Source organism: Antechinus flavipes, chromosome 3 (assembly GCF_016432865.1).
Source record: "Antechinus flavipes isolate AdamAnt ecotype Samford, QLD, Australia chromosome 3, AdamAnt_v2, whole genome shotgun sequence".
Taxonomy (NCBI): Eukaryota; Metazoa; Chordata; class Mammalia; order Dasyuromorphia; family Dasyuridae; genus Antechinus; species Antechinus flavipes.
The window spans coordinates 51,758,554-51,786,538 of NC_067400.1; the positions used below are offsets into that span (position 1 = coordinate 51,758,554).

The 27,985-nt window shown below is 35.3% G+C and overlaps 1 protein-coding gene across 4 annotated transcripts in view; it reads right to left on the bottom strand.

The window, feature by feature from the left end:
* Positions 1-27,985, bottom strand: part of RASA2 (RAS p21 protein activator 2) — a 126,932-nt gene that overhangs the window by 64,218 nt on the left and 34,729 nt on the right. For all 4 annotated transcript variants that reach the window (XM_051983358.1, XM_051983360.1, XM_051983357.1 and 1 more), the window contains exons 4-5: positions 26,901-26,995; positions 1,799-1,875 (exon numbers count right to left, since the gene is read on the bottom strand). In XM_051983358.1, coding sequence (XP_051839318.1) covers positions 1,799-1,875; positions 26,901-26,995 — 172 coding nt within the window. The remainder of the gene's footprint in view (positions 1-1,798; positions 1,876-26,900; positions 26,996-27,985) is intronic.

Sequence of the window (27,985 nt, forward strand, 5' to 3'; positions counted from 1 at the left end):
ACTGGAGTAAAACTTGTTACTGCTTTGAGTTTTTCATCAGATCGATTTCTTGGTCATTACACCAAGGTTTTATGGAAGCAGAGAGGTGAGAGCTTGGCAGCGTATCTCCAGCTCGGGCATGAAGTCTCTGTTAAGCTTTTAAAGCTTTCCATGACCTGGTCCTCATCTATCTTGCCACCCTTTTATGCAGCCCTCTCCTTTCTGCTCTCACACTCTAGTGGAACCATAATGATCTTGCTATTCATCACCAATGACATCCCATGTCCAGTTTGGGTACTTTGACTGTGGCTTAGTCTGCCTCACCTTTGAGAATCCTTTTTTTCCTTTCAAAATGTTGCTCTTAGATGCTGGGTTTTCTCCCAACTTCTAGGACCTTCCTTTTACCCCAAATTATCTTGTATTTATCTTGCATGAACTTTATTTTTATACATGTCTCCCCTGACAGAAGCATGTTACAAGCTGGGATTACTTTATTTTTGTTTTTGTGTATTTAGTGCCTGACACACAGCAGGACTCTAACAAGTCATCTATGTTTATGCCCCCAACAACAGATCTGCCAAATATTCATTTCATGTAAGAATATGAAAATCTTTTGGACATGACCAATAGAAGAATTTGTTTTGCTTGATTGCATATTTGTTAAAAGGGTTTTGTTTCTGTTTTTCCCAGAGGAGACTAGGGGAGGAAGAAAAAATAAATGCCTTTTTAATTTTTAAAAAAAGGAAAATCAAAGTCCAATTTTTATGTTTTATAAGTTTCTAAAAGTCAACCTAAGCTCTTTAAATTAATACTGAAACACAAATTTAATATACATTTAACATAACATAAAATAAAAATTCTATGAGTAAAATGTCAATAAATAGTTATTAAATTTGATCCTTATAACAACATTAGTAGGAAGGTGATATGCTTATCTCTGTTTCACAGAGGAGGAAATAGGGAACCAGAAGTCAGTGACTTTCCCAGTCATATAGCTAATAAATATCTGAGGTTAAATTTGAATTCAGGTCATCTAGCTTTCCCCTGGACCACAAGTCTACCATTCTTTCCATTATGCCACATAGTTGGTGATGATCAAAGTTGAACTGAAGAAATCTAACCCCTTGGCATTATAACATGTTGTTTCTCCTAAGAAAAGATTACATAATACACATCTCATCTATGAGGACATCATTTATACTTTTATGAAGTCCTCATTCCATCCCTTCATTCCTTACTCCTTCCTCTGTTATCTGTCCCTTTATAAAATCATAAAGAAGTATAATTAACACAGGTAAAAACAAAATCTCTTTGGAAAATTTCTAAGGTATTTGATAACCAACTAGACAGTTGTTGGCAAACACATCTAACTACTATTAATGTCCTATAAAGACTAGATAAGAGAAACAAACTGGAATTCAATTTTGGTAAAAAAAGCAAAGCTATTGAAGATTTTCCAAAGATTTCTGAAATATCTAATAATAACAATGATATTTATACTGTGTTTAAACATTCGCAAAATGCTGCACACACCATCTTCACAACAGCCTTGTTGTTATTATTGTTATAATTATTATCTCCATTTTACAGATGAGGAAATTCAGCCTGAGATTAAGAAAATTGTCTAGGGTCACATACTTAGCAAATGAGGTAAGATCTGAATTCAGACTTTCCTGGTATCGGGTCTATCACCCTAACCACCAAACCAAAGTGCCTCTTTAAATATCTAAAATTAAAGGCTAGTAGATATGAAATTCAAAAAACAGCAAAGTTGAAGAAGTATTTGTAGTTGGTTTTTTTGTAAAAGAACTATTCTTACTGTACTACAAGCTGCTGGCACACAGATCCATTATCTGTAATGAGTTCATTCAGTTTTAATTCCAGTTGAACTTTACCCTGAAATAAACAAAAAAAGTATACTCATTAGTTTTCTTTTAATGACAGAACAATTAAACATGTCATGTAAAAAACATGTGAATACATTTTAAATAGTAATCAAATTAAGTTATCTCTATTATTCTACTATTTTAAGGATGACATCAACTTAAAAGATGACGCTAATACAGATGAACCAGTATGAGTCTAATAGCTCAGTTTCCCTATATGACAAATAATACATATTTGAAGGTAAAATAATTTGAAATAAAAGTTAAAAGTAAAAATATTAATATAACATAATAAAACATTAATATAAACAAAATTACAGGAAGGAGACCTTCCCTTCCAAATACTAACATCAATAGGTTAAAAAATAGAGAAATCAAACAATTCTAAAAGCAATATAAAATTAAAGCCAAGTTAAATAAGCAATAAGGTCTAAAAGATTTTTTGTTGCTTGATTATGCCAATCAACATTTATGGAACCATTATGCAAAAGACACTGTGATTAATACAAAAAATAAGTAAACCTAACCCTTGTTTCAAGCAGCTTACAATCTAGTTGAATAATCAAGGTGCAGGGGTAGGAATCAAGAATTTACAGGAGTAAAGTAATATAAATATCATGGAGATGATTATATTGAAAAGTGTAAAATGAAATTATATGTAAATACTAAGTAAGATATGCGATTTAAAAAAAACTTAAGTGTAAATTATGTGTTTTCAAGAATTTGGTTTGCATTTCTAGTCATATGAAAAGGTGCTCTAAATCATTATTGATCAGAGAAATGCAAATTAAGACAACTTACACACTATACACCTCTCAGATTGGCTAAGATGATAGGAAAAGATGATGACAAATGTTGAAAGGGAGTGGGAAAACAACACTAATACATTGTTGATGGAGCTGTGAACAGACCCAATCATTCTGGGACAGCGATTTGGAACTATGCTCAAAGAGTTATCAAACTGTGCACACCCTTTGAGCCAGCAGTGTCTCTGGTGGACCTGCATCCTAAAGATTCCTTAAAGGACCTATATATGCAAAAACATTTGTTGCTGCCCTTTTCTTGTGGCAAGAAACTGGAAATTGAGTGGATGTCCATCAGTTGGAGTGGTTGAATAAATTATGGTATATGAATGTAATGGAATATTATTGTTCTATAAGAAATGACCAGGAAGATGATTTCAGAGAGTCTGGAGAGACTTAACATGAACTGATACTAAGTGAGCTGAACCAGGAGATCATTGTACACAGCAACAGCAAGATTATACAATGATCAATTCTGGTAGATGTGGCTCTTTTCAACAATGAGATGATTCAGACCAGTTCCAATGGTCTTGTGATGAAGAGAGCTATCTACACCCAGAGAGAGGACTGTGGGAACTGAGTGTGAATCACAACATAGCATTTTCACTCTTTTTGTTGTTGTTTGCTTGCATTTTATTTTCTTTCTCATTTTTTTTTCTGGTTTGATTTAATTTTTCTTGTGCAACAAGAGAACTGTATAAATATGTATGAATATATTGGATTTAATATATATTTCTACCATGTATAACATATAATGAACTACTTGCCATCTAGGGGAGAGGGTAAGGAAAGAGAGGGAAAATTGGAACACAAGGTTTTGCAAGGGTTTATGTTGAAGAATTATCCATGCATATGTTTTGAAAAATAAAAAGCTTTAATATAGAAAAAAATTTGATTTGTCAAATGATAAACAATGATTTATGTGATTTTATTAAAAAGAAAAAAGAGGCACCTAATGTCCTTCAATGTTAACTATTGAGCATATATTACACTACATAAGTGTATATATGTAGTATATATACACATTAAAGCAGAGGGAAAAGTTTCTCTCCTACATCTTTTCCCTTCCCCAAATCAGTGACACTTCTTGTTTAAATTTTCCTTTATATTGTTATAAGCTTGCCAAATATCAATAAGCATACTGTACACATGAAGAATAGGAAAATAAGGTCTACATACAACAGCATGGATTCCTCTAAGTATACCTTAGTTTTTTGGATAGATTTAACATGCTAGTTTCAATACTGCCTTGTTTGATCACTTCTCCTTTTGAGCTTTTCTCCTGTTCTCTTCATTATATTTTTAAAGATTTTAAAAATATTTTCTTCCAGTTTTTTACTATCTCTATCTTGTTCCTCCATTCTATTCCAACTCGCCGTCCCCAAAGTAAAGTCCTTTTAAATTGTTCCAAATAAAAACCTTTTAACACTTGGTCCCAAAAGGCAAATAAAGTATAGTTATGCAAAACAACTCACACAATGGACAGACTCCATTTCCATATAATTTTAATAAATAAATAAATGCTTAATAAATTAATACAAAGTTTATAGAAGCATGCAGAGAAAAAATTTCTGAAATTTGCAGTTAATTCACAAATAAAAGAAAGTAACGTTATGGCGACAAAAGACAAAACTTTAAATGAGATCTTGCTGAGAATCATTAGTGCTGTACCAATCCAACTTCATATGTTCATTACTCCCACTAACAACTTAACAACACATTCTTTAGACATTAATCTTTAGAAAAACATAACTGTGAGCTGACTTGGTCAAGCAAGGGAGTGGGGACAAAACATGTACATACATGATAAAGAAAACCTATTAGTAGAATACTTTAAAAACTTAAAAGATACTGAATTATGAAAATGATAATTTCTAATCAACACAAACTATCATATTCAAAGTTTATTTTTAATTATGACTTCATCTTAAAATTATATTTAGTTCTATCTTCCATTTTTGACCAAAAGATTATAAAGAAAACTAGACAACATATGCTTTCATTAATCGCTTTTATTTACTACTCTATGCTACAGCTAAAACTGGGATTGCCTTATGGTCTGCATTGCCAGGTTTCTCATAGACTAAGTTACTGAGTCAAAAGGTAAGTATGCTTTTTCCGTAGAAATATGCCTTTTCAAATTAAAATGGTATTGTATCAAATGGCTGAACACAAACAGAATTTTAAAAATATATATATATAATTATTTAAAAATAAAGTGCATGATATTAAAGCAGATTTTTTAAAAATATAATTATCTAATTATCTTACTGATCTTGCTTAATCTTACTTTTGATTTTACCTGAGACTTGAACAGAACATTATTTTCTAAATTGTCCTGAATTTCCCCTCCTGATTTTTTTTTTAGCATTTCCATAGCATCCTAGATTAAAGTGTGATGCTTCAATGCAGAAGCTATCAATTAAATATTTTGTTTTACAGATGAAGAAACTGAGAAGCCTGAGGTCATGGAGGTATGAAGCATGGTGGAGTTTTAGAGATAATACTAGTTCCATAGTATTCTGCTGCTTACATTTAATGAAAGACAAAACCTCTTTCACTTTATAATTTTACCAAGTATTTAACAGCACTAAAAAAAAAGTTTTTTTAACATGATATTCCTAAGAAGGTGATTTCCTTGAAGCTTTGCAATTCATTCCATAACCTTAAGATGGCCTCTTCATAGTTTTTAAAAGTTGGTGTTATTCTAAAAAAAGTCATGGGATAAGTCTGGATGTGGAATGCCTGAGTCAGTACAGTATTGGTGGAGTGAATACAGTTATAAACTGAATTTCCAAGCCAGCAAAGGGCTGGCATCTGAAGTTTTGTGGGGAGGGAGAAGTCAGCAGGGAGTGGCAATGGAGGATTGTTGGACATGGCCAACATAACAAAAAATGAGTCAGAAATAGAATGACTTTTTGAGAGATCTGCCTCAAGGCATCTGGCACTGCCAGACTGCAAAAGATCATGTCCCCGAGTTAACAGAAATGAAAATGACAAAAGTTGGGATAAGCCGACAGACAGACGGAGGGAAGGGGGGTGTGGGGGGGAAGAAAGAGAAGGAGGAAGGGGGAGAGAGAGAGAGAGAGAAGCAAAAGGTGCATTGACAAACAGACTTGATATCAGGTAAAACTTCGTAATAATTTAAGCTGTCCAGATGCAGAACAGGGCTCACTCGGAAAGTGGACTCCCTTACCCAGAAGGTCTGCAAGCAGAAGTTAAATAGCACTGGTGAGATGGGATTTTGTAGAGATTCCTTCCAGCTAGGGATTGCACTGCATTGGATGGGTGTTGAGGCCTGAGCCTCTATACCATAGTAGGAGCAAGACCTCTGTTCTAGCTATGGCATTGGCACTAATTACTAATAATGTTGGCACGACTATGGCTATAGAGGAGGGTGTTTCTTCATCTGTGTTAGGTGAAAAATTTACGATTTCTTATAGATCAAAAATCTTTTTTCTAAAATTAATACAAATTCCCTAATATTCAAAGTCCTCTCTCCTCTATCTCAAACTTAAATGGCTCTGTCAGGAAGGAAGCCACCCCACTGTTCCTCAAAGATCACAAAGTTGAGTCAGAAGCTGGCTGATCAAACAGGTCCAGCTGAGGCTTACATCTCAAAGTCGTACAAGGTAAAGCTTGATCTGCCTTGAAGTATTTGGACCCAACTGCTTATATTTGCTAACTGTCCCACCACTTCAGATAGAACTTGGATACAGATGAGGGACAAAATGATAAGTCTCATTTTTTCCCATATAGTAGGTATGATTTAGTGCTCTTACTTTATCTTCATTATCTGCTCTGAGGTACATGGATACATTTTTCTTTCTTCTATAAGGAAAAATGAGTCCCAGAGTTATAGCTCTCTGGTATAAATAGTCCCTGTAGCCATCTCTCTAAAGATACACCCTCACTTACCCCAATATATTAACCATATCCTATCTGGGACTCACAGCACCTGCCCCTAAAAGAGAAAGTGTATTGGACTGGAGGAGGAATAGCCAGGTTGGATCCCAGTAGCTTTAATATCTACTACCCTGCCACCTTGACCAAGTCAACCAATCTTGCTGGGTCTTGGTTTCCTCATCTACAAAATACAGATATTGCACTACATTATTTGTAAGCTTTGCTTTACTATTAAAATTTATGGGCAAAATGTTTCCATTACTTTGCTTTAAGTACTCTCTATTCCAGTAATCCAAGTGGACTTCTCACTGGTCTCTTTTTCATATTTTTGCTTGTACAATTCTCTGTTCCTGGAAATGACTCACACCCTCAGCCTCATCTCGAATTTCTGAAAGCCCTTCCCTTTCTTAAAAAGCGCAGCTCCATGAACTCTGGAAGTGCCTTCTTCTTCCTCAAATTTTGATGGCGCTAAATTTGGATTTTTCCCCTGCTTTCAGAACATTTTGTTTATACCATAGTCCATGTCTTATCTTCCCTCTCCCCTCTATTACATAAAATCTTTGCGGGCAGGGACTCCATTTTGCCCAATATCTAGCATGAATTGTGCAAAGTAGAAATGAATGGAAGTAATGGAAAATAAAATTCTAATGAAGGAAATGGGAAGAATGAAAAATGAAAGAGAAGTAATAACAAAAGGAAGTTATAAGGAGCCTCAGAAACCATCTAGTCTGATTCAAATCTGACTAAGAATAATCTTTTACAATATTTCTAATAGTCATCTAGCCTATAAGACTTCTTGAACCTTTTACTAGCAGAGTACTATCAGCCTTTCAGATTGCCACTTGTTAGAAAGTTTTTCCTTTACATCAAGGCTAAAATCCGCTTCAATAACTTCTTGAAAATTATAGGGCATAATTAAACAGCTACTGTAAGATTTAAATATATCTGATTTTTAAGCGATGGTCTAAAGCAGGGGTCCTCAAAACTACGGCCTGCAGGCCAGATGCAGCAGCTGAGGACGTTTATCCCCCTCACCCAGGGCTATGAAAGTTTTTGTTTTTACTATAGTCCGGTCCTCCAACAGTCTGAGAGACAGTGAACTGGCCCCCTAGTTAACAAGTTTGAGGACCCCTGGTCTAATGGAAAAGCTAATAGGTAGAATAATGTTAATCTCTTACACCAAATTCACAGTTGACTAACAGTAAAACAAAAGCCAGAACAAATTAAAAATACGGGCTTGGAAGGGACTATCCTTCATGTTTCAAAGGATCTCATGAGAAGGCTTACATAAAAATTACTCATGTAAAATAAAAATTTTGAAAAATATTTTAGTTTGGTTGCTTTAAGTTATAGAAAATATTTGTGTAATTTCTAGTAAAACATTCCATTGCTTTTAATTAAGTTGATTATTTTACAGGCCAACAGATACATATTCTTATTTGAATCAGAAATTATTTCCTTTATCTGTAATAAATTATTGCAAAGATGTTTAAATTTCTCTAGCTTATACATCTTGATATCTCCTTATAGAAGGAATTGGGAAAATCAGTTGATGCTGAAGGTAATTAGAAACAATGACAACCACACAAATGAGGACCGACACATAGATGACGCCTGCTATGTGTCACTGTTCAGAATCTTACAAATATCTTGTTTGATCATCTCAACAACCCTGAGAAGTAGGTGCTATTATTATAATATCTCAATTTTACAGTTGAGAAAAGAGAGGCAAACAGAAGTTAAAGGACTTGGCACAAGATCACAGGGTTAAGAAGTCTCTGAAGCTGAATTTGATCTCAGGTCTTCCTGACTCCAGGTCTAGTGCTTTGACAGAATTCCTTGAACCATGTTTCCCTCTCAAATTATGGTATTAGAAAATTACAGAATTTGAGAGTTGGAAGTGAGCTTCTGGCTCAATTTATATACTCAAAATAGTCACATCCACCCTTTTTGTGCTTGCCAAGAACTGGACATAAAGTCCATGCCCATCAAATGGGGAATGACTCAAGAAACAGGAAGCTCATTCTAGGGATGACCTCATCATCCAGGAAGACCTCACCAGCCTTGGCATACCCCACCTCATCACTATCTCCTGTCTCTCTGCCTGCAGGGTGGGGCCACGAATCCCAAACTTCCATTTAAGGAGAGAGTCCAGCTCAGGTGTATCCCCATTTCTCATCTAAGGACCCTATTCTAGGACTTCTCTACCAACTATCCCATAAGTATTTCTCCTTCCCTTACCTTTTTCAACTTCCTTTTGTATTTTGCTTTCACCTAGTAGAAATTATCTTTCTTTTTGTATTTGTATTCCTAGCACTTAGCACCGTACAGGATACATAGTAGGTGCTTAATAAATAGTCATGTACCACTGTCAGTAGTCAGTGAACATCATAGAATAATACAATGCTGCATGAAATAAAGAACATCAATTCAGAAGATGGAACCACTTGTCAATCAATAAACATCAATTAAGTACCCATGATGCGATAAACACTTAGGATAAAAAGAAAAGCAAAAGATAGTTCCTGATTTCAAGAAGCTCATCATCCACTGGAGGGCACAATATGTAAACAACAATGTGTAAAACATTAACACACACAAACACACATGACAAATTGAAGATAATCAACAGTGGAAAGGCACAAGAGTTAAGGCAGACTTAAAAAAGTTTCTGTAAAAGGTAGGATTTTATCTGGGATTTGAAGAAAGCCAGGCAAGTTAGGAAGCAGAAATAAGGAGGGAGCAAATTCCAGATGTGGGGGTGAGCCAATGAAAATGCTTGGGAGATGAGTGTCTTTTTTGAGGACCACAGGGAAGCTAGTATCACTGGATCACAGAATACATGATGTGTGGGGGTACGGGTGGATTGTATAGAGGTGCAAGAAACCTGGAAGGATATTGTGGTGGTAGGGAAGAGCACCAGGTTTTGAATGCCAAACAGAGAAATCGATATTTGAACTGAGAGGTGAGGGAGAGCCACTAAAATTTACCGAGTAATGGGGTGACACAGTCAAATCCAGACTTTAGAAAGATCACTTTCTAAACTATGTGGAGGATTAGGAAAGAGAATTAGAAAGGGAGACCAACAAGCAGATTTTTGCAAAGGTGACAAGGCCGGGAGAGAAGGGAGCCTTTGGGAGAGGAGCTATAAAGGTAGATTTGACAGTCTTTGGCAGCAGTTTGGATACGGGGGGAGAGAGGATGTGAGTGAGGTTAAGTGAGGAGTCTAGTTAGATGTCTAGGTTTTGAGTCTAGGAACTAGAAGGATGGTGAAGCCCTCAAAAGTAATACAATCACTCACATACTGATAAAGAGCGAAACAACCACAAAAACGATCTGACAACTCTAAGAACCTAAATAGCAAAGACATAAAAAGAAACTGAATTCTGGGCAAATATAATGAACAAGTTTAGCTAAGAAGAAAGAAGACAATTAAGCTTCCCCCCTCAATGGCTAGCAGGGATGAGTGAAATCAGAGGTGGATACTTCACATACTGTCAGCCCTGGCTAATGGACTGCTCCACTTTTGCTATCCTGCTTTTTTACTCCTGCTTTAATCTTCTTTCTTTAATTTTATTTTCTGTTAAAAGGGCTAACTTTCTAAGCAAGAGAGGAGAAGGAATAGATTTGGAAATTAAGGCAATGTAAAAACAAAAGAGCAATAAAAACAAAAAAACTGAGAATCTTAGTATGATTTCAGATAAAAATTCTTTCACATAAATGGAAAAAAAATCCCTACCAGACTGGATTTCTGCCAAGGGTGTTGTACACAGTTAACTAGACGCTCCTCCCAGGTGCATCAAGAAAATATTTGCCAAACCTTATACAAACATAACAATTGTGTCATACCAGAAGAGAGCTAGAAGGTGAAAACACCGGATGCTGACACATGTTGGTACACACTTAATAAAACATAAACCTCCTGGAAACCAAGTTAATAGCCACCATTAATCGTGTTACTAAAAATATATAATTATCTTTAAGTCAAGTTGCATGGTTTATTCAAGTCAATTGCTTCATTTTTCCTCCAGAAAACAAAGGTATAGCTGAAAAATAAAATGACTGAAATATAAAATCCATGACTGAAACATGAAAATCCATAGTAAAATTAAGCTAAATGATAACTTCCATCCACCATTTTCTATTCTATTATGCATCTTTACAAACATTTCATTAAATTAATAATAAGTCCTTTGGTTTTAAGCTAATGATATTCAGAGTCACCCTTATGATACATACACACCAAGAATATCAGTTATCTGTATACAGTTAAAAAAAGTTGAGATGATTTAAAGATATTATAATTTCTAATTATACAATTAGAACAAAAACTGTCTTCCACTTTACTTAAATGAATATTCTCTTTAATTAAAATCTCTTCACTCTTTTTACTTGCATTTCAACACTCCATGCCAGGTCCTAAGGATACAAATACCAAAGTGCAAAGGTAGAAATAATCACTATCCATGAGTTTACATGCTAATGCAGGAGACCAGCACATACATAAGTATATTCAACTAAATTAAAACAGTGAAATCTAAAGTAGTGTGGGATTGAAGGAACCTGCAGTTGGAGGGATCAAGAAAGGTTTCCAAAGAAGATGTCTGTGCTGCCTCTTAAAGGAAGAGGGGGAACTCCATGAGACAATACTGACAAAATTTTAGCACAAAAATGCTCGATAAATGAACACAGATTCAAGAATTTCCTCTCCTCTTAGCTTATTTCAGAATTAGAAGAGAACCCTGAGAATTCTTATTCTTGACTCTTCTTAAATACCTTTAGGACCTGCACTGAGGGAAAACTCAACAACTCTAAGCCAGGTCATTCCATTTTTTGTTAGCTAAATTCACCTTAATGCAATCTTCCACTCATTGTCCCTTAGTTCCTCCCTTTCTGGGGCCAAAAAGAACAAGTCCCCTCTCTCCTTCCACATGACAGCCCTTTAAGAACTGAAAGGTAGCTGTCACTGTTCCCACCCATTATTTCTTTCTTAAACAAAACAAATATCTTTAGTCTTTAATCAATTTTCATATCGCACAGACTTGAAAGCTTTTATAATTTTGGTTGCTTTCTTTTAGACTTTATCAATTTTATCAAAGTTCTTCCTAAAATGTGGTAGTCAGAATTTAATATAATATGCCAAGTATGATTTGACTAGGATAGTATGAATATAGCAAGACCATTATTATTATTTTTTTACATCTGGTCATTATTGTCTCTCTTAAAGAAACCCAGGATTAGCCTTTTTATTTATTTTGGTTTTTTAGTGGTCACATCATACTGCTGAATCATTGAGTTTGCAGTACATACAAACTTCTAGCTGTTTTTCAGACAAACTGCATCCAATCAAGCCTCTACCACAGATAATTTCTTGAAAATAAGTAGGATTTTGCAGTTATTCTTATAAAATTTCATCTTAAAAGATGTGCCCCAGTTCCCTAAATCTACCAAGAGCTTTCTGGATTCTGAATACCAACTACGCATTAGCTAATTTTCCTGCCTTGTCATCTGTAAAACTAATAAAGGTATGTCTAAGTCATTGACAAAAATTTTAAATAAGCACCTACCTCACCTGACTGGAGAACTCATTACAGGATACTACTCTTTCAAACAGTTTCAAAACTATTTAATGTTACTATTCTGTAGCCCACATCTCACTCTGCAATAGGAAGAAATAACTAAAATTCTTGGCTAAAATCTAAATAAGTTATTTACACTATTCTTCACAAAAAAAAAAAAAAAAAAAAAAAAAGGCAGGGAGGGAACTGACCTTATATGTTGCTCAGTTATTTTTCAACTGTTCACTATAACTGTCTATTTAAAAATATATTCTAAAATTCACAGGAATCAAGTTAACCTTACTGGTCTACCATTACTGCCTCTGTTTTCTTCTATGTTTTTATGTTTGTTTGTTTGCCTTAAAAGCTGGGATATTTACTCTTCTCCTGTTCTGTGGTGGGTCTTTTGTTCTACATGACTTCAAAGAATAGCAGTGGTTCAGAAATCGCATCCATGAGCTTTATCAATTTGTGGAAGTAGTTCAGCTGGGCCAGGGAACTTCATTTCTTCACTACCGCATTATTTATCACATTGCCTATTAGACATTAAAAACTAGATGCCTTATAGACATTTCAATCTCTACTTGTCCAAAACAAATCTTGTTCTCTTTCCTCACATTCTTTATTCCTGCTGGGGCTACCTTCATACTTCTAGCCACTGAGGTTCACAATATCTATATCATCTCAAACTTCACTATCACTGATCCATACCATCCAATCTGCTGCTGCATCTCACAATTTCCTTCTCCACAACAAACCTGTACTGAACCTCTCCTCTCCATTCCAAGAGTGGTCACTTTGCTAAAGGTTCCCATGACTTTATGCTTATAATAGTCTTCTAATCGGTCTCCATGCCTCAAGTTCCTCTGCATTCCAATCTATCCTCCATCTGCTGCCAAAATGATTTTCCTAAAGCACAAGACTGATCATATCATACCCTTACTCAAGAGTCTCTAGAGGCACACTATAAACTCAGACATAAAATCTACATTCCTCTGCTTGGCAAAGAAAGCTCTTCAAATTGGGTTCCTTCTAGTCCTTCCAATATTTTAATCCCTTCCTTACAATGCATCCTCTAGCCATAAGAGCTACATCCCTCCTGAAGTCTTTCCTGTTACCTTCACCAAACTGGTTTGGATTCACTTTGAACACATCCTATACACACTCGCTTGTGTCCAGGTTCACCTGAGGGTTGCCACTGTTTCCCTTTGGTTTCTGTATGTACCCTCCGTGCTTAGCAGTATCTCTGATACACAGTAAAATGACATTTAATAAATGCTGGTGGATTTATTATCATAACTGTCAACTCATTGTTAGCCACTTTTCACTGCTTTTCACTCTCTATTAATGTTTGATATATATGAAATCAGTTTCCTATATTCATTATGTTTTGATCTGGCTTTGTAAAAATTGACATAACATATTAATAATATACAATGAATTTCCAGATGAGCTATTTAAAACACTAAAAGATGATGTTGTTAAAGCACTGTGCTAAACATGCTAGCAAATTTGGAAAACTCAACAGTGGCCACTGGACTGGAAAAGATCGGTTTATAGCCCAATCCTAAACACAGACAATGCCAAGGAGTGCTCAAGTTTCTGAACGATTGTGCTTATTTCACATGCTAACAAAGTTATGCTTAAGATTCTGCAAGCTGGGCTTTAGGAATATGTGAAATGAGAACTACCAGAATAACAAGCTGGTTTTCAGAGGCAGAGGAACTAGAGACCAAATCCTCAACATTCACTGGATTATAGAAAAAGCAAGGAAGTTAGAGAAAAACATCTACTTCTGCCTCACTGACTATACTCAAGCCTTTGATTGCAAGGAGCACAACAAAATGCAGAAAGTCCTTAAAAAGATGTGAGTACCAGATCATCTTACCTATTTCCTAAGGAAATTGCATGCAAGCCAAGAAGCAACAGTTAGAAACACAAACAAGGAACAACTGATTGGCTGAAGACTGGAAAACAAGCACAATAAGGCTATATGTTGTCAGTGTATGTGTTTACATAATACATCATGCAAAACGCCATGCTGGATGAATAAAAAACTGGAATCAAGGTTGCCAGGAGAAATATCAACAATGTCAGATATGAAGACAATACTGGTCTGAGAGTGGAAAGTGAAGAAGAATTAAGAAACCATTTGATGAGGGTAAAAGATGAGAGGGTAAAAGCTGACTTGAAGCATAGCATAAAAAAATCCTCTGATCCTGGCAATTGGTTTCATTGCTTGCTGGCTTATAAAGGGAGGAGAAATTGAAGAAGCATCAGATTTTATACTCTGTCTCAAAGATTACTGCAGATGGTGATTATAGCCATGAAATTAAAAGATACCTGCTCCTTGGAAGGAAATCTATAGCAAACCTGAACAGAATACTAAAAAGCAAAGACATTACCTTTCTGACAAATATAGAGTTTAAGCAGGGGTCCTCAAACTTTTTAAACAGGGGGCCAGTTCACTGTCCCTGACTGTTGAGGGCCGGACTATAGTAAAAACAAAAACTTTGTTTTGTGGACCTTTAAATAAAGAAACTTCATAGCCCTGGGTGAGGGGGATAAACGTCCTCAGCTGCTGCATCTGGCCCGAAGCCGTAATTTGAGGACCCCTGGTTTAAGGTTATGGTTTTTCCAGGTTATTTACAGGAAGGTCAAATTCTGAAGCTGAAGCTTAAATATTTTGGGTGTAGGGTGTGTTCAGGGAAGACTAGTACCTCTAAGTGAGAGCTGCAATAGTCTGCAATTTTTTTTTCCACATTAGTTTAAACAGGTATAATAAAAATCATATTACAAAAAACTATAAAGCAATCAAATTTCTATATTACATCTTGTGGTGAGATCCAACAATTTAAGATAAGTTATTAGTATGGAAATATTAAGTTACAACAATAAAAGTACTATGTGATTGACTGAGTTCAGATTTTTTGTATATAAATCCTGTCTGCTAGAATACCAGGTTCTTTAGTAAATTTTTCCATGTTCTTAATTTAAATGGCATGAAGAGTTCTACCAATGCCATATAGGAAAAAAAAAAACTTATTTTCAAACACATTCACTTTGTGAGGGGAAAATGGAAGAAAGAATCGGGAAAGGAAAGGGTGGGCAGAAAGAGAAAAGATGATAGAACAAATCATTTTTATTTTCTTACACTTTCAGTATATATAATAGACCAAAGAGAAAAACATAAAAGTGGACACAATCCTGTGTTAAAAAGGAAGGAAATAAAAGAGGAAATGAGGGAGAGAAAGAAGGGAAGGCGTAGAGAAGCATGAAAGAGGACTGACTGGGGAGGAAAGAGAAAGAAGAAAGGAGAAGCTGGGAGATACGAGGGAAGAAAAAGAGAAGAAAGGTGGAGAGGGACAAAAGTTAGAGAAAAGGTAAAGGGAAGATGAAAAAAAAAGGAGCAGCAGCAGAAGAGAGGAAGAAAGGAAAGGAGGGGAAAACAGAAGATTAAAAAGGGGACAAAATAAGAGATGATGAGAAGATGGGGGAAGGGAGAGAAGAGAAAGAAAGTGAGTTTAGAAAGGGAAAAAGTAGGGAAGGTAGGAGACTTATAGGTGCTAGGACTATATAGTATTAGTTGTATTAAGCTCTGAAAAGCTTTAGAACATTAAAGGTAAGACTAAAAGGACACCCATGAGAAGAGCAAAGACAACAGAAGTGACTATTCATCTTCATACTGACTTCAGATACCACCACTTAATTGCTAAGAGTTCTGAAAATCTCAACTTTCCTGTGGGTCCTGAGACCCAATTGAGAAACTATTATTTTAACCCCACTTAAAGGCTATTTTCTAATTTTTAGATATTCTATTAATACTTGATACTTTTCCTTTTAGGTACTCAATTACATTAACTCAATTGCTCATTCCTTTCAATGGAAAGCACTGAGTGTAAGTAATCCAGATTCAGATCCATAAATGTAGATTTTTATAAATGTCTTTTCATCTAATGCATTTTAGACATGAATTTTACTGTCTAGGCAAATTGTAAACCCTAGTTCAGAGACTTCATGATTTCTGCAGGTATTGTGTAAGACTGAGAAATTACCAACAATTAACAAAAGATCTCTGGAGATAAGAAAAATATCTTGCGAAAAAAAAAAAAAAAGGCTGAAGATTGAAGAGGAAGTTATAAATGATTCTGAATGAAATACCATATTTACATGCATACTTCCTCATTTTGAATATTTCTACATGCCTGAACATTGAGAAATCAAGAAAAAAGTTCCCCACACACCATTTCCTCCCCTGCTTTTCTTTTAACACAGTAACTAAGATTTGTGTTACTATGATTATGACTCATCATAATAAAAAAATATAGGCATATTATTCTCAAAGAACATGAAAAACAGGTTAAAAATATATAGAGCTGGGACAGCTAGATAGTGCAGTAGATAGAGTACCAGCCCTGAAGTCAGGAGGATCTGAGTTCAAATCTGATCTCAGACACATAACACTTCCTAACTGTGTGACCCTGGGCAAGTCACTTAAGCCTAATTGCCTAAGGGGGTGAGGAGAGAGAGAGAGAGAGAGTGTGTGTGTGTGTGTGTGTGTGTGTACAGAGAGAGAGAGAGAGAGAGAGAGAGAGAGAGAGAGAGAAAGAGAAAGAAAGAGAGCGAGTGTGCGTGCGCTACTTTTGGAAAAAGCAGGTATCAGTTTACTGAGCAACAGATTCGCAGAAGGATAATAAGAATATACCATTTGATTTTTCTAATGTAACTGAAAATGGCATGTGTCCAGATGGAGCCTACTTAGATCCAACAACAAAATACAGAGGGCTATCATGGGTGATATTCACCGGAATGGAAACCACATTTCATTGAAAAAGAAACAAATAAATGGCTGGATCACACAGATGTTTGTAGAAATGGAAGGGTTTTCATCGCCTGCCATGGGTCTCTATCATCTGCATTTATATATGCATATACACTCATTCACACATGCACATACACTCTAATGGGATATTTACAGATTTTCAAGTCATAATGTGGACAAGAGACAAGTCAGTCAACTAGCATTTATTAGGCACTCCCTATGCACCAGACACTGTAAGTGCTAGGAGTACACAGAAAGGCCAACCCTTACAAAGCCCCCAACACTAAAACACCCCTCATTCCTTGCTCTCAGTCTAATGGGGGAGACAACATGCCAATGTACAGACAGGATGAACTGGAAGTATTCTCATAGGAAAAGGTTCTTGCCTAAGGTATAACTGGCTGAGACCTGAGATGATGAGGAAGGAGAGAATTCCAGAGAATGAGTTGTAGAATAGGGGATGGGGATGAAGTAAAAGTCAATGAAAAATGCCCAGTCCAGTGATGAAATGTCTGAGGAACAGCAGGGAGGCCAGTGTCACAGATCTCAAGAGTTCAAGTATGGGACAAAGGTATAAAAAAGACTGGACAGGCAGGGAGGGCCACTTACGAAGGGCTTCAACAGCCAAATAGAAGAATTTCTATTTGATCCTGGAGGTAATCCTGCAGATTTTTTGAACAGGAAGGTGATACAACTTTAGGAAGAAAGCTGAATGGAGAATGGACCGGAGTGGTGAGAGACTGGAGATAGGGAGACAAATCAGCCAATGGCTGGACGAGTTCAAGCCTGAGGTGATAAAGGCTCGCACTGGGGCTCAGCGGAGAGAGGGGGCACATAGAAGAGATGCGCATGGAGGCCCATGGGGCAGCCGACATCTCAGCTGCAAGCCTGAGCAATTTCTAGGCATTCTTCGTTGCCTTTGTTTCTCCAACTCTTTTTCTGGTATAGAAGATTAGGACAAACTCTTCTGAGTAATTGTGGAGGCACTGTTCTGCAGGATGTTTGTTCTCCACAAACAGGAGCATCTAGAGAACCCTGCCATCCACAGGGAATCCCTCCTTAGCTTATTATACATGTTTTAAAAAAACAGCTATCAATAATCAAAACCAATTCACACATATCTCAAAGTCTGTATTTTCTGTTTACTTAAAATACATCTGCCAACATACAGTGTTTCATGGATGCTTAATGAGAAAAACAAATAATTCTTGTATATACTAAAGTAAGGGTTAAAAAGCGTTTATTTAATTATGGCTTGTGGAAATTATTTCTAGCCTCAGTATTACTGATGCAAAAGTTGTCCTTATTTTTGATGGAAAATATTCTCCATTTATTAATTCTGAATTTTTACACTAATAAGATACTACCAAGATACCACCAAAAATACTGATATTTTTGTTGAACAAACTTTCCCTTTCTTAAAAGTGCCTCTTTGACTGCAGCAAAACAATGAATTTGTCTCTTGGACGAATGCAGAAGTGTTTCTTTTTTAAAGTATAAATATATACTTTTCAATTTGGAGACAAAAATAAAACCATAAGAAGAAAATTGTCAGTATCCTGGTCTCATAATATTATACATACATTCCTTTAAAAATCATTTATTTTATTAAAATTAATTTAAAAATTTATTGACATGAATTGTGAGCTGAGAAATGAATGAAAAAAACCAAAGATGTAGAAATGATCTTTAAAATTATTTTAACTGCTAATTCCAATTAATAGTGCTCTCTTCTTTACATGAACTGATGCTAAGTGAAATGAGCAGAACCAAGAAAACATTGTACACAGCAACAAGATTATGTAATTATCAACTATGATGGACTTGACTCTTTTCAACAATGAGATGATAATTCAGACTTGTCATGAAAAATGCCATCCACATCTAGAGAGAGAATTAGGGAAACTGAATTGGGTCAAAGCATAATATTTTCTTTCTTTTTTTTTTTTTTTTTTGGTTAGTATTGTTTGTTTGCTTGTTTTTTTTTTTTTCTTTCTTAAATTTTTCCCCCTTTTGATCTGATTTTTCTTTTGATCTGATTCTTTCTGGCATGATGAATATGAAAATGTATTAGAAAAATTGCTTGTATTTAACCTATATCAGATAGCTTGCTGCACAGGGGAAGTGAGAGAGGGGAAGAAAGGGAGAAAAGTTTGGAATACAAGTATTGCAGGGCTAAATGTTAAAGGCGATCTTTGCATGTATTTAGAAAAATACAAAAGTATTTTTAAAAAATAGTATTCTCTTTTTATGCTTCTCATTTATAAGTTCCTCTTTATAGCCAATAAAGTAGTATGTTTGGGGGATTTATACTGTTAGCAAAAAAAAAAAAAATTGATAGATTATCACAATATATGATCATCCTCCCCTTGGTGAATGTTGAGATGGGTTTCAAGGAAGAGATAAAAGGGAAGGCAAGGATAGAAAAGACATGATGATAAACTATTCAAATGAAAGTGTCCTCTAGCTAGTTGAAAATATTAGTAAGAGGTAAAGGTGGGGGTAGGAATGGGGGTGGTGGGGTGCAGACTTGTAGATTCCAAGTGACAGTAATATTCATAGAAATAATGACTAAAGCTAGGAGGACGGTTCCTCTAAGAAAGTGAGAGTATAAAAAGAAAAAGAGAGTCTAAGGACTAAGTCCTGAAGGACACTCAAGTCTAAGAATACCAAATATCCTAAATATACTCCTTCATTAAACATAAGTTGGGATTTCAAAGTTAGAACACTCTGCTATTTGAGAAATATGGAAAACAGAAAAGGAGAAAGTACATTTAACTACAATTTAGTGAGGTAAAAGAATTGCTAATCACTGAAAGAGAATCTACAAATGGGAATCAAAGAAATCAGAGTAAGGGAAGAGTTCAAATAATCCAGTGTCTGAGAAGCCAAAGGAAGAGAGCTACAAGAAGCAAGTGGCAATTAACAATTTCCATGTTGTTGAGAAGTGATGGAGAAAGATAAATGTTGAGAAATAGTCTTTCATTTTAAAGGCTGCAAGTGACCTGCCAGAATCATGGTTTTTGTAGAATGGTGGATATGAAAGATCTTAAAGAGAAAAGGTGGTAGGGAAATAGAACAAAAAAATTTGACAGGAAAAAAAAAAAAAACAGAAGAGATGACAGATAAAGAGGATATAATAATATCAGAACAGAGGAAATCTCCATTTTGTAAAACAATTATGCAACAGTTCCCATTAAAGCTTTTACACATTCATTCTACTATTTCTACAACTGAACAAAAGTAGGTAGCAATATAACTAAAGTGTGGTTTATGGGAACACATTGCATTTAAAAATGGGTACTATCTTTGCCCTGTTAATTTAAATGTAAGAGTGATCTTCCCTTATCTGACAAGGCGTGTAGATAGTTGTATTAGAATATATATTAATACATATACATCTAAGTGGCTCAATGGATAGAGTGCTGAGCCAGAAGTCAGGAGGAGTCATCTTCCTGAGTTCAAATCTCGCCTCACACTAACTTATACTGTGAACAAGTCATTTAATTCTCTTGACTTTAGTGTCCTCATCTGCAAAATATTTTGGAGAAGGGAATGGCAGTATTTTTGCCAATAAAATCCCAAATGAGGTCACAAAGAGTTGGATACAATTGAAACAACTAAACAATATATGTAGTCTCTAAAGTATCCTAAATGATTAAGGCAAATCTATGAAGGTTACCTTTTCTTTATGTATAATGTATATTATAATGTGTGTTCTGTAAAATGCTTATTGTAGATATCTGAATAGGGATATTATAAAAAGATGTTAAGACTAAGTTGAATGGAGACCACCTTCATTTGAGTGGATAATTTAGGAAATACCTCAATGTAGAGTTAAACAGATTTATGAATTTTTTTAAAGGGAGGAATAAAGTTCAAAGAATCACACAAAGAAAATAAAATAGATTAAAAAACAGTTATCTTTCAGATATACTAAGAAAGCACGTAGGGGCTAATGATGAAAACTCCTCTAAGATTTTTAGATTACAATCAAGAAGGTACTCATTGAATTCACACAAAAAAAAGTTTTAATGAAATTAAAAAAAAAAAAAAGATCTAAGTAGAAGTAGATTTGGGAGTCCATTTTTGAAAATACCCTGGTCCTCTAAAGTTTACATAACCTATTCAGGAAGAGGGCTAAAGACCCACACCCTAATCTGGGTCTGGAGAACAGAAATACTAGCCAAAGAACCATAAGCCAAAGGTCAGGGTTTATGGATTAAATGGATGATGCCAAGGAACATATGGAACAGATTAGTTGGGGGCTTTAAATCTGTGCAAAACTGAACAATGTTACTTGTATGTATTATCTATCTTAAATATATCATTAGCCAGAGTATTCCCCATGCCTCCAACTTCTTCTTATACTCTGATACAGTTTAACCGTCTGAACTGTTTGAAGCAGATTGGCAGAAAAAAATGGAGATGGGGACAAAGAAGGAATAGGAAAGGGTTAAGAGCAAAGCAGGGTCAGCAAAGGGTATAATCGAAATAAATCTAAATGATGTATTCTTTGAGATAGTAGCAGCAAAAAGAGAACCCAAAAATTATCCACAAGACAAGAACTGGTGCTGGAATTCCCTGTCTAATACGAAAGAAGGTCAAACAAAGAATTTAAGACTAGGAAGATTGATTATGTCATAAAGCAGAAGTGAGCTAATTTTGAGAGGGGATCAGAGATGTTGGTATAAATTGGGACTTAACACTTAGGTGAAGAGTGAATTTTAAGATAAATATACAAGTCTATTCAACTTATCCTTCATCTACCAAAAAAAAAAAATATTAGCTCATGGGACAGGCAAGAAAAAAGCTGTAATAATCTGGTTGGCCTACTTCAGCATGGAGGGAAAAGCAGAACTTTATCTGTTGCAAGACAGAGATTGCATCAGGGCTTGCATTAGCATTTAGAATAGATGCTAATGTATTTATTTTAAATTTAAAGCTCAAAGTAGAGCTTTCTTCATTCTTGTTTAGAATATCAGCCTTATTGCTCAATTGCTTTAAGAGTTTCTTTCTGCTATTAAAAAAAAAAGTTTCTTTCTGAATATATGGTCCTCAAAGGTAGACTTCTTTGGTAACATATTTAAGAGAAACATGAAAACTCCAATTGATAAATATCATAACCAACCAGGATTGCAAAGAATTGGTGAGCATGAAGAACAAGATAATATATTTTGAGACAAAACAAAGGTGTCATTTTATTTTATTTGACTCGTTTTTATTTTAGAGAAGAGCTAACAATAATGTCTAAAAAAAAAAAAAAGGAAAAGAAAAGAGGATTGAGGCACTCAAAAAATTGCAAAGAGGAGATCTGAAGGATAAAATGAAACAGAGCTTTCAAAAAACATTTTGAAATGATAAATATTATTTTAAAAAGCTAAATTTAAGAGCCTTAGGTTTTTTTCTTTTCCACATATTTTGTATATTAAAATGTTCTGTGAGAGAGTGTGTGTGTGTGTGTGTGTGTGTGTGTGTGTGTGTGTGTGTTAAATTTGGAAATTAAAAAAAATCTTTTAAAGATTCAAAGTACTTTTCTAAAGAAACTTTTTACTAAGAATCAACTACATAGAGTTCTAAATCTGGATGATTAATTCTCTTGGTAGACAAGAGAGATACTATGATTTTTTACACAGAGGTTTACTTTTACTAAGTATTTATCACACAGAGGAAACATCTGAATGGCTAGCTATAGTTAGATAAAAGTAACTAGGGTAATGGGTCTACCACTGGACTTGGAATCAAGAAGACTTGACTTTGAATTTTGATTTAAATACTTAGCAACTGTGTGACCTCTGACAAGTCACTTTACCTGTTTGCCTGTTGTCAAATGTAGCTGACAATGGTACTTAGCCCAAGAGGTTATTATGAAGAGCATGCTGTAAATCTTAAAATGCTATATAAATGTTAAGTTATTATTATTATTATTATTACTGTCATTTAACTATAGAAAAACTGTTAATGAGAACAGTGGTCATATTGGTGGAAATTTTAATCAAGATGTGTCCATGGTTGATGTGCCTAAATAATTAACATTTGTTGACATATAAAGGCAGAGCTGCCGATTTTAAAAGATTAATAAATACTTTTTTTAGATACAAAGATTTCAGAGTATAGGAGAATGATAGGAAGGAACAGATATGGGAATAGGGGATTTAGTAGATGATGCCAAGGAACATACGGAATAGATTAAAAAATAAAAACACTGAAGCCTCGAAAGAAAATCTTTTTGAACCTAAAGATTTTCTTAATTTTTTTTAATGATATGAATAATCTACTTTTACATGTAAAAAGAGAGGGTTTATGAAATGTAACATGGTATAGTGAATACAATGTGAGCTTTTCAAAGAATTGGAAATTGAGGGAATGCCCACCAAATGCGGAACGGCTGAACAAGTTGTGGGATAACAGAACCAGGAGAACTCTGTACAAACAGCAATACTGTAAGGATGATCAATTGTGAATGGTTTAGCTATTCTTAGCCATACAATGACCTCAAGCAATTCCAAAGGACTTATGACATGAAAAATGTTATGTACCTACAAAGAAAGAATTGATAGAATGCAGATCCAAGAATATGGGCTTTTTTAAATTTTATTTTTGGGCTATGTTTCTTTTTGAACATAGCAAATATGGAAATGTTTTGCATGGCTGAATATATACAATCTGTGTTAAACTGCTTTCTCAAAGAGGAAGAAAGAAGGGGAGGATTTGGAACTCAAACTTTTAAAAAGCAAATGTTAAAAACTTTCTTATATGGAATTGGAGAAAAAAATTAAAAAAAAAAAAAAAAAAGAATGTGAGCCTTCTGACTCATAAGACCTGATTTAAGTCCTGTGGCAAACATGTTCTAGCCATGTGACTTGGGACAAACCACCAACTCTCAATTTAGAGGCACAGTAATTCCGAAGAGACAATACATAGGAAAAGACACTAAAATATTATTATTTTATATATGTGTGTATGTATATATATAAATATAAATATAATTTTAAAAAAAATTTTTAATGTGAGATGGCAAATTTGAATTTGCAGATGTTATAGAGATTTGGGGGTTGTGATTCATGTCTAGAAGTGCACACCTTAGATAAAAAGCTTCAACTCTATGGAACAAAGTGGTCCTCCCAAGATGAGTTCATCACTTCTAATCTTATCAGCATGCTGCTAATTCCAGCCTGGATAGATACCATCTCCCTCAACCTCCTCTCCTCTCTGGTTGGAGGGCTGCCTGGTGGAATTTCAAATTCCTTCCAATGCCTTCCTTTACAGAGTGCAGAAACTGGACTCAGTTCATTCCATTTTTCATTTGCTGCCCTTCCTGGTTTCAATTCCATGGAACAAGATTTTCTCTGGGTTCCATGATACTTTCCTGCTTCCTTTTGTGGGCTGTTCCCCCCCATTAGATGATAAATTTCTTGAGGGCAAGGACCAAATTTCTTTTTATTGATTATGTTCCTAGTGCGTAGCAAAGTTCCTCACATAGGTGCTTAATAAATGTTTACTGGATTTACTGGATTTGGAGTAACATCTTACTTCAAGTAGGCAGTTTTCTGAGAGAAGCTCCACAGACTGGGCCAAAAGAGTAAATGTCACATAAAGAGAGATCAATGAAGGGATATGCTACAGACTGTTTGGCCAGAGTGAGAGAGTAGATAATTCATTCTGGAAGCATATAACAAAGAGGGCACAAAGGCATAATAATAAGTGGCAGGGGACTCTAACCAGATAGCTGTCTATTGGCATTCTCCTGATTTAAGCAGAATAAGCTAATTGACTTGAAGACAATTTCATTCTTGAAAAGGTAGAGGAAGCAATGAGGGGAACTACTAATTCTGGACCTGATGGTGACCTATAAGGAGGAACTGGTTGTTGAAGGAGAAATGACGGGAACCTTGGGAGGAAGTGACCACATAATCTTAATATAGCTAAGTAGGGAAAACTAAGCATAATGTTGAGATAAACCTCAGATTTGAAAAGAACAGATTTCAAAGAGTTCAGAGGGAAAGAATAAGCAAAATCCCAGGGGCTACAATTCTACAAGGAAGAAAAGAAAGCTCTCAAGGAAACAATTTCAAAGAGCTCTGAAGAAAATAAGGAGTTATCTTAAAGAAAAAAAAGTCCTTGTAATTGCAGAGAAACTAATCATTATAAATTTTTTAAAGCATGTCCAGAAAATGAGGCAGCTTGGTGGTGTTGTGGATAAGTCAAGAAGCCTAAAGTCAAGAAGACTCGTCTTCCTGAGTTCAAATCTGGTTTCACATGCTTACTAGATGAACAAGTTATTCAACCCTGTCTACCTTGGTTTCTACATCTATTAAATAAGTTGGAGAAGGAAATGGCAAACCACTCCAATATCTTTGACAAGAAAACTCCAAATGGGGTCATAAAGAGTAGACAAAATTGAAAAATGACTGAATATGCTATAAATCAACACTAATGATTTAGTGAGACAGCTCCTGTTCAGAAGGAACTTATATTCTATTGGAAGAACAGGGCAGGTATCACATAAGAAAGGTAGTGTAATGGATGATGAGCTGGATGTCAAGCCATGAGGATCTAGATTCAAACTGTGTTTTGATATGTACAATTTAGATCATGTACAGCTCTAAGGGCCTCAGCTTCTTCAACTCTAAAGTGGGAGGAGTAGATTCCATGGTACCTCAGCTTCCTTCCAGCTTTGGGACCTTCCAGGCCAATTCATTCACCTGTGGTGTCCCCGTCACCCAACTCTTCCCTGTGGCTCTAAGAGGCCTCCCCCAGTAAGATGTCTCAGCAGTGGAGCTAAGTTAGAGTGGAAAGTCTCAAATCCTTTGGTGGATTAAGGAGATGTCTCCTAGACTTCTCCTAGTGGAAGGGGCAGGTAAGAACTTGTTTTAGTGACCATGCAGGTGGCTGAAGCAGAAGCTGCGGGGTGTCAGAGCTTGGCCAGCATCACCCTCTGCCTCCTGGGCTGGCGCCAGGCATCAGACAGAGGTCAGATGCAGCTATGATCACTACCATTACTACCACCACCACCACCACTATCTGGAGGGAGACTTTTCTAGCAGACTGCTACACAGTCCAATTCTAGTCAATATTTCTGTCTATGGCATAAAGAAGCAAAGATTATGCTTATCAAATATAGTCATGCTAGGAACTATCTGCTGGAAATGTCTAGCTTCATGACCAATAAGACATCTTAAACTCAACATATTCCAAATCAAACTTGTTCTTTCTCCCAGAAATTCATCCCTACAATTTACAGTAAAAATACTGCTATTCTTTCAGTTAAGAACTATAAACATTCGGTTTTTAATTTCATTCACTCTCCTTCCTTAGGTAATAATTACAACTATCTGTAATGATTCAGAATCACTGAAATTCAGATTTAGAGCTGGAAAATATGTCACCAGCTACTACTGTCACATTTTATAGAAAAGCGAGGGTCAAAGAAAATAAAAGTAGAATCAAAACAGGAAAAATATCTTCAAAAAATTTAAAATACAGTGATAACATCTGCATCTTATAACAGACCAACCTCCAGACTGGCTCAAGGCCAGAAAGAGGCATTGGTGTCTTCTCACTTAAGTCCAAAAAGGTAAAACAGAACACAAAGTCAACTCAACCCACTCCTTGCCAATCCCTAAAATCCCACGTGATTTGAGACCATTTTATTGTCTGTTGTGTCCAATAAAAACTGAAATGGTAAACAAACAAACAAATCCACCTAAAATGGCCATGGGTATGTCAGTCTTTAAAACAAGGGATGGTTCAGAGAGAAGCAGGGAAGGGAGATAAAAGGACATGGGAAATTTAGGAAATATAAAACAAAAAATATAAAAAAAAAAAAGTATTTAAAAATAAACTGAAACTACATAAAATAGTACCAACTACATATACTAACCAGTTTTGTTTTACTAATTTTATGTATGTGACAATCTTAAAAAATATAAATTTTAATGTTTACCTGAACCTCAGAATTGGAATCAACAGGCTGAAGGGAAAACCATGTTTCTTTGCCAGTGTGGGTGCACAAGGCTTCTTTTTTGATAGCGACTTTTCCTGAAAGAAAATGAGTGAAACAATATTTTTTTAATTATTTTTTTTTCTTCTCAAGACTTCTTAGTACTGAAGATTAAAATACTTTGTAGATGCTAAGTGAAATGAGCAGAACCAGGAGATCATTATATACCTCAACAACAATACTGTTTGAGAATGTATTCTGATGGAAGTGGATCTCTTCGATAAAGAGAACTAATTCAGTTTCAATTGATCAAGGATGGACAGAAGCAGCTACACCCAAAGAAAGAACACTGGGAAATGAATATAAACTGCTTGCATTTTTGTTTTTCTTCCCGGGTTATTTATACCTTCTGAATCCAATTCTCCCTGTGCAACAAGAAAACTGTTCAGTTCTGTACACATATATTGTATCTAGGATATACTGTAACTTATTTAACATGTAAAGGACTGCTTGCTATCTGGGGCAGGGAGTGGAGGGAGGGAGGGGAAAAATCGCAACAGAAGTGAGTGCAAGGGATAATGCTGTAAAAAATTACCCTGGCATGGGTTCTATCAATAAAAAATTATTTAAAAAAAAAAATACTTTGTAGAAAGCTGTGTGTGTGTGTATAAGTGTGCTCATGGGTGTCGTGTATACTAGTAACAAGGCATTTTGCATAGATATTAATATACTTTGTTTCCTTCTGTCCTTTGAAGGACCCTGTGTTGGGTCACTTTAAATCAAGATATGAGACAAAAACTCATTTGTATTTTCATGCCACCATATATTTTAATGCTCATTCACATTCATATCCTCACTTCCTCCTTCAGTACTACATGGAAAACAAATGCCTAATTACATTACAGAACAAAAATCCAAAACTGTATATTATTGTATATGCTTAACTTCAAAAGTTCTAATTAGTTATACACACCTCCTGAGTTCTTGGTTCTAGATGAATTAGCCTACAGCTAACATTTATGAAGTACTTTATGGTATATAAAGTGCTTTATAAGTATCATTTTTAACTGTGATGGTCTTGGCTCTTC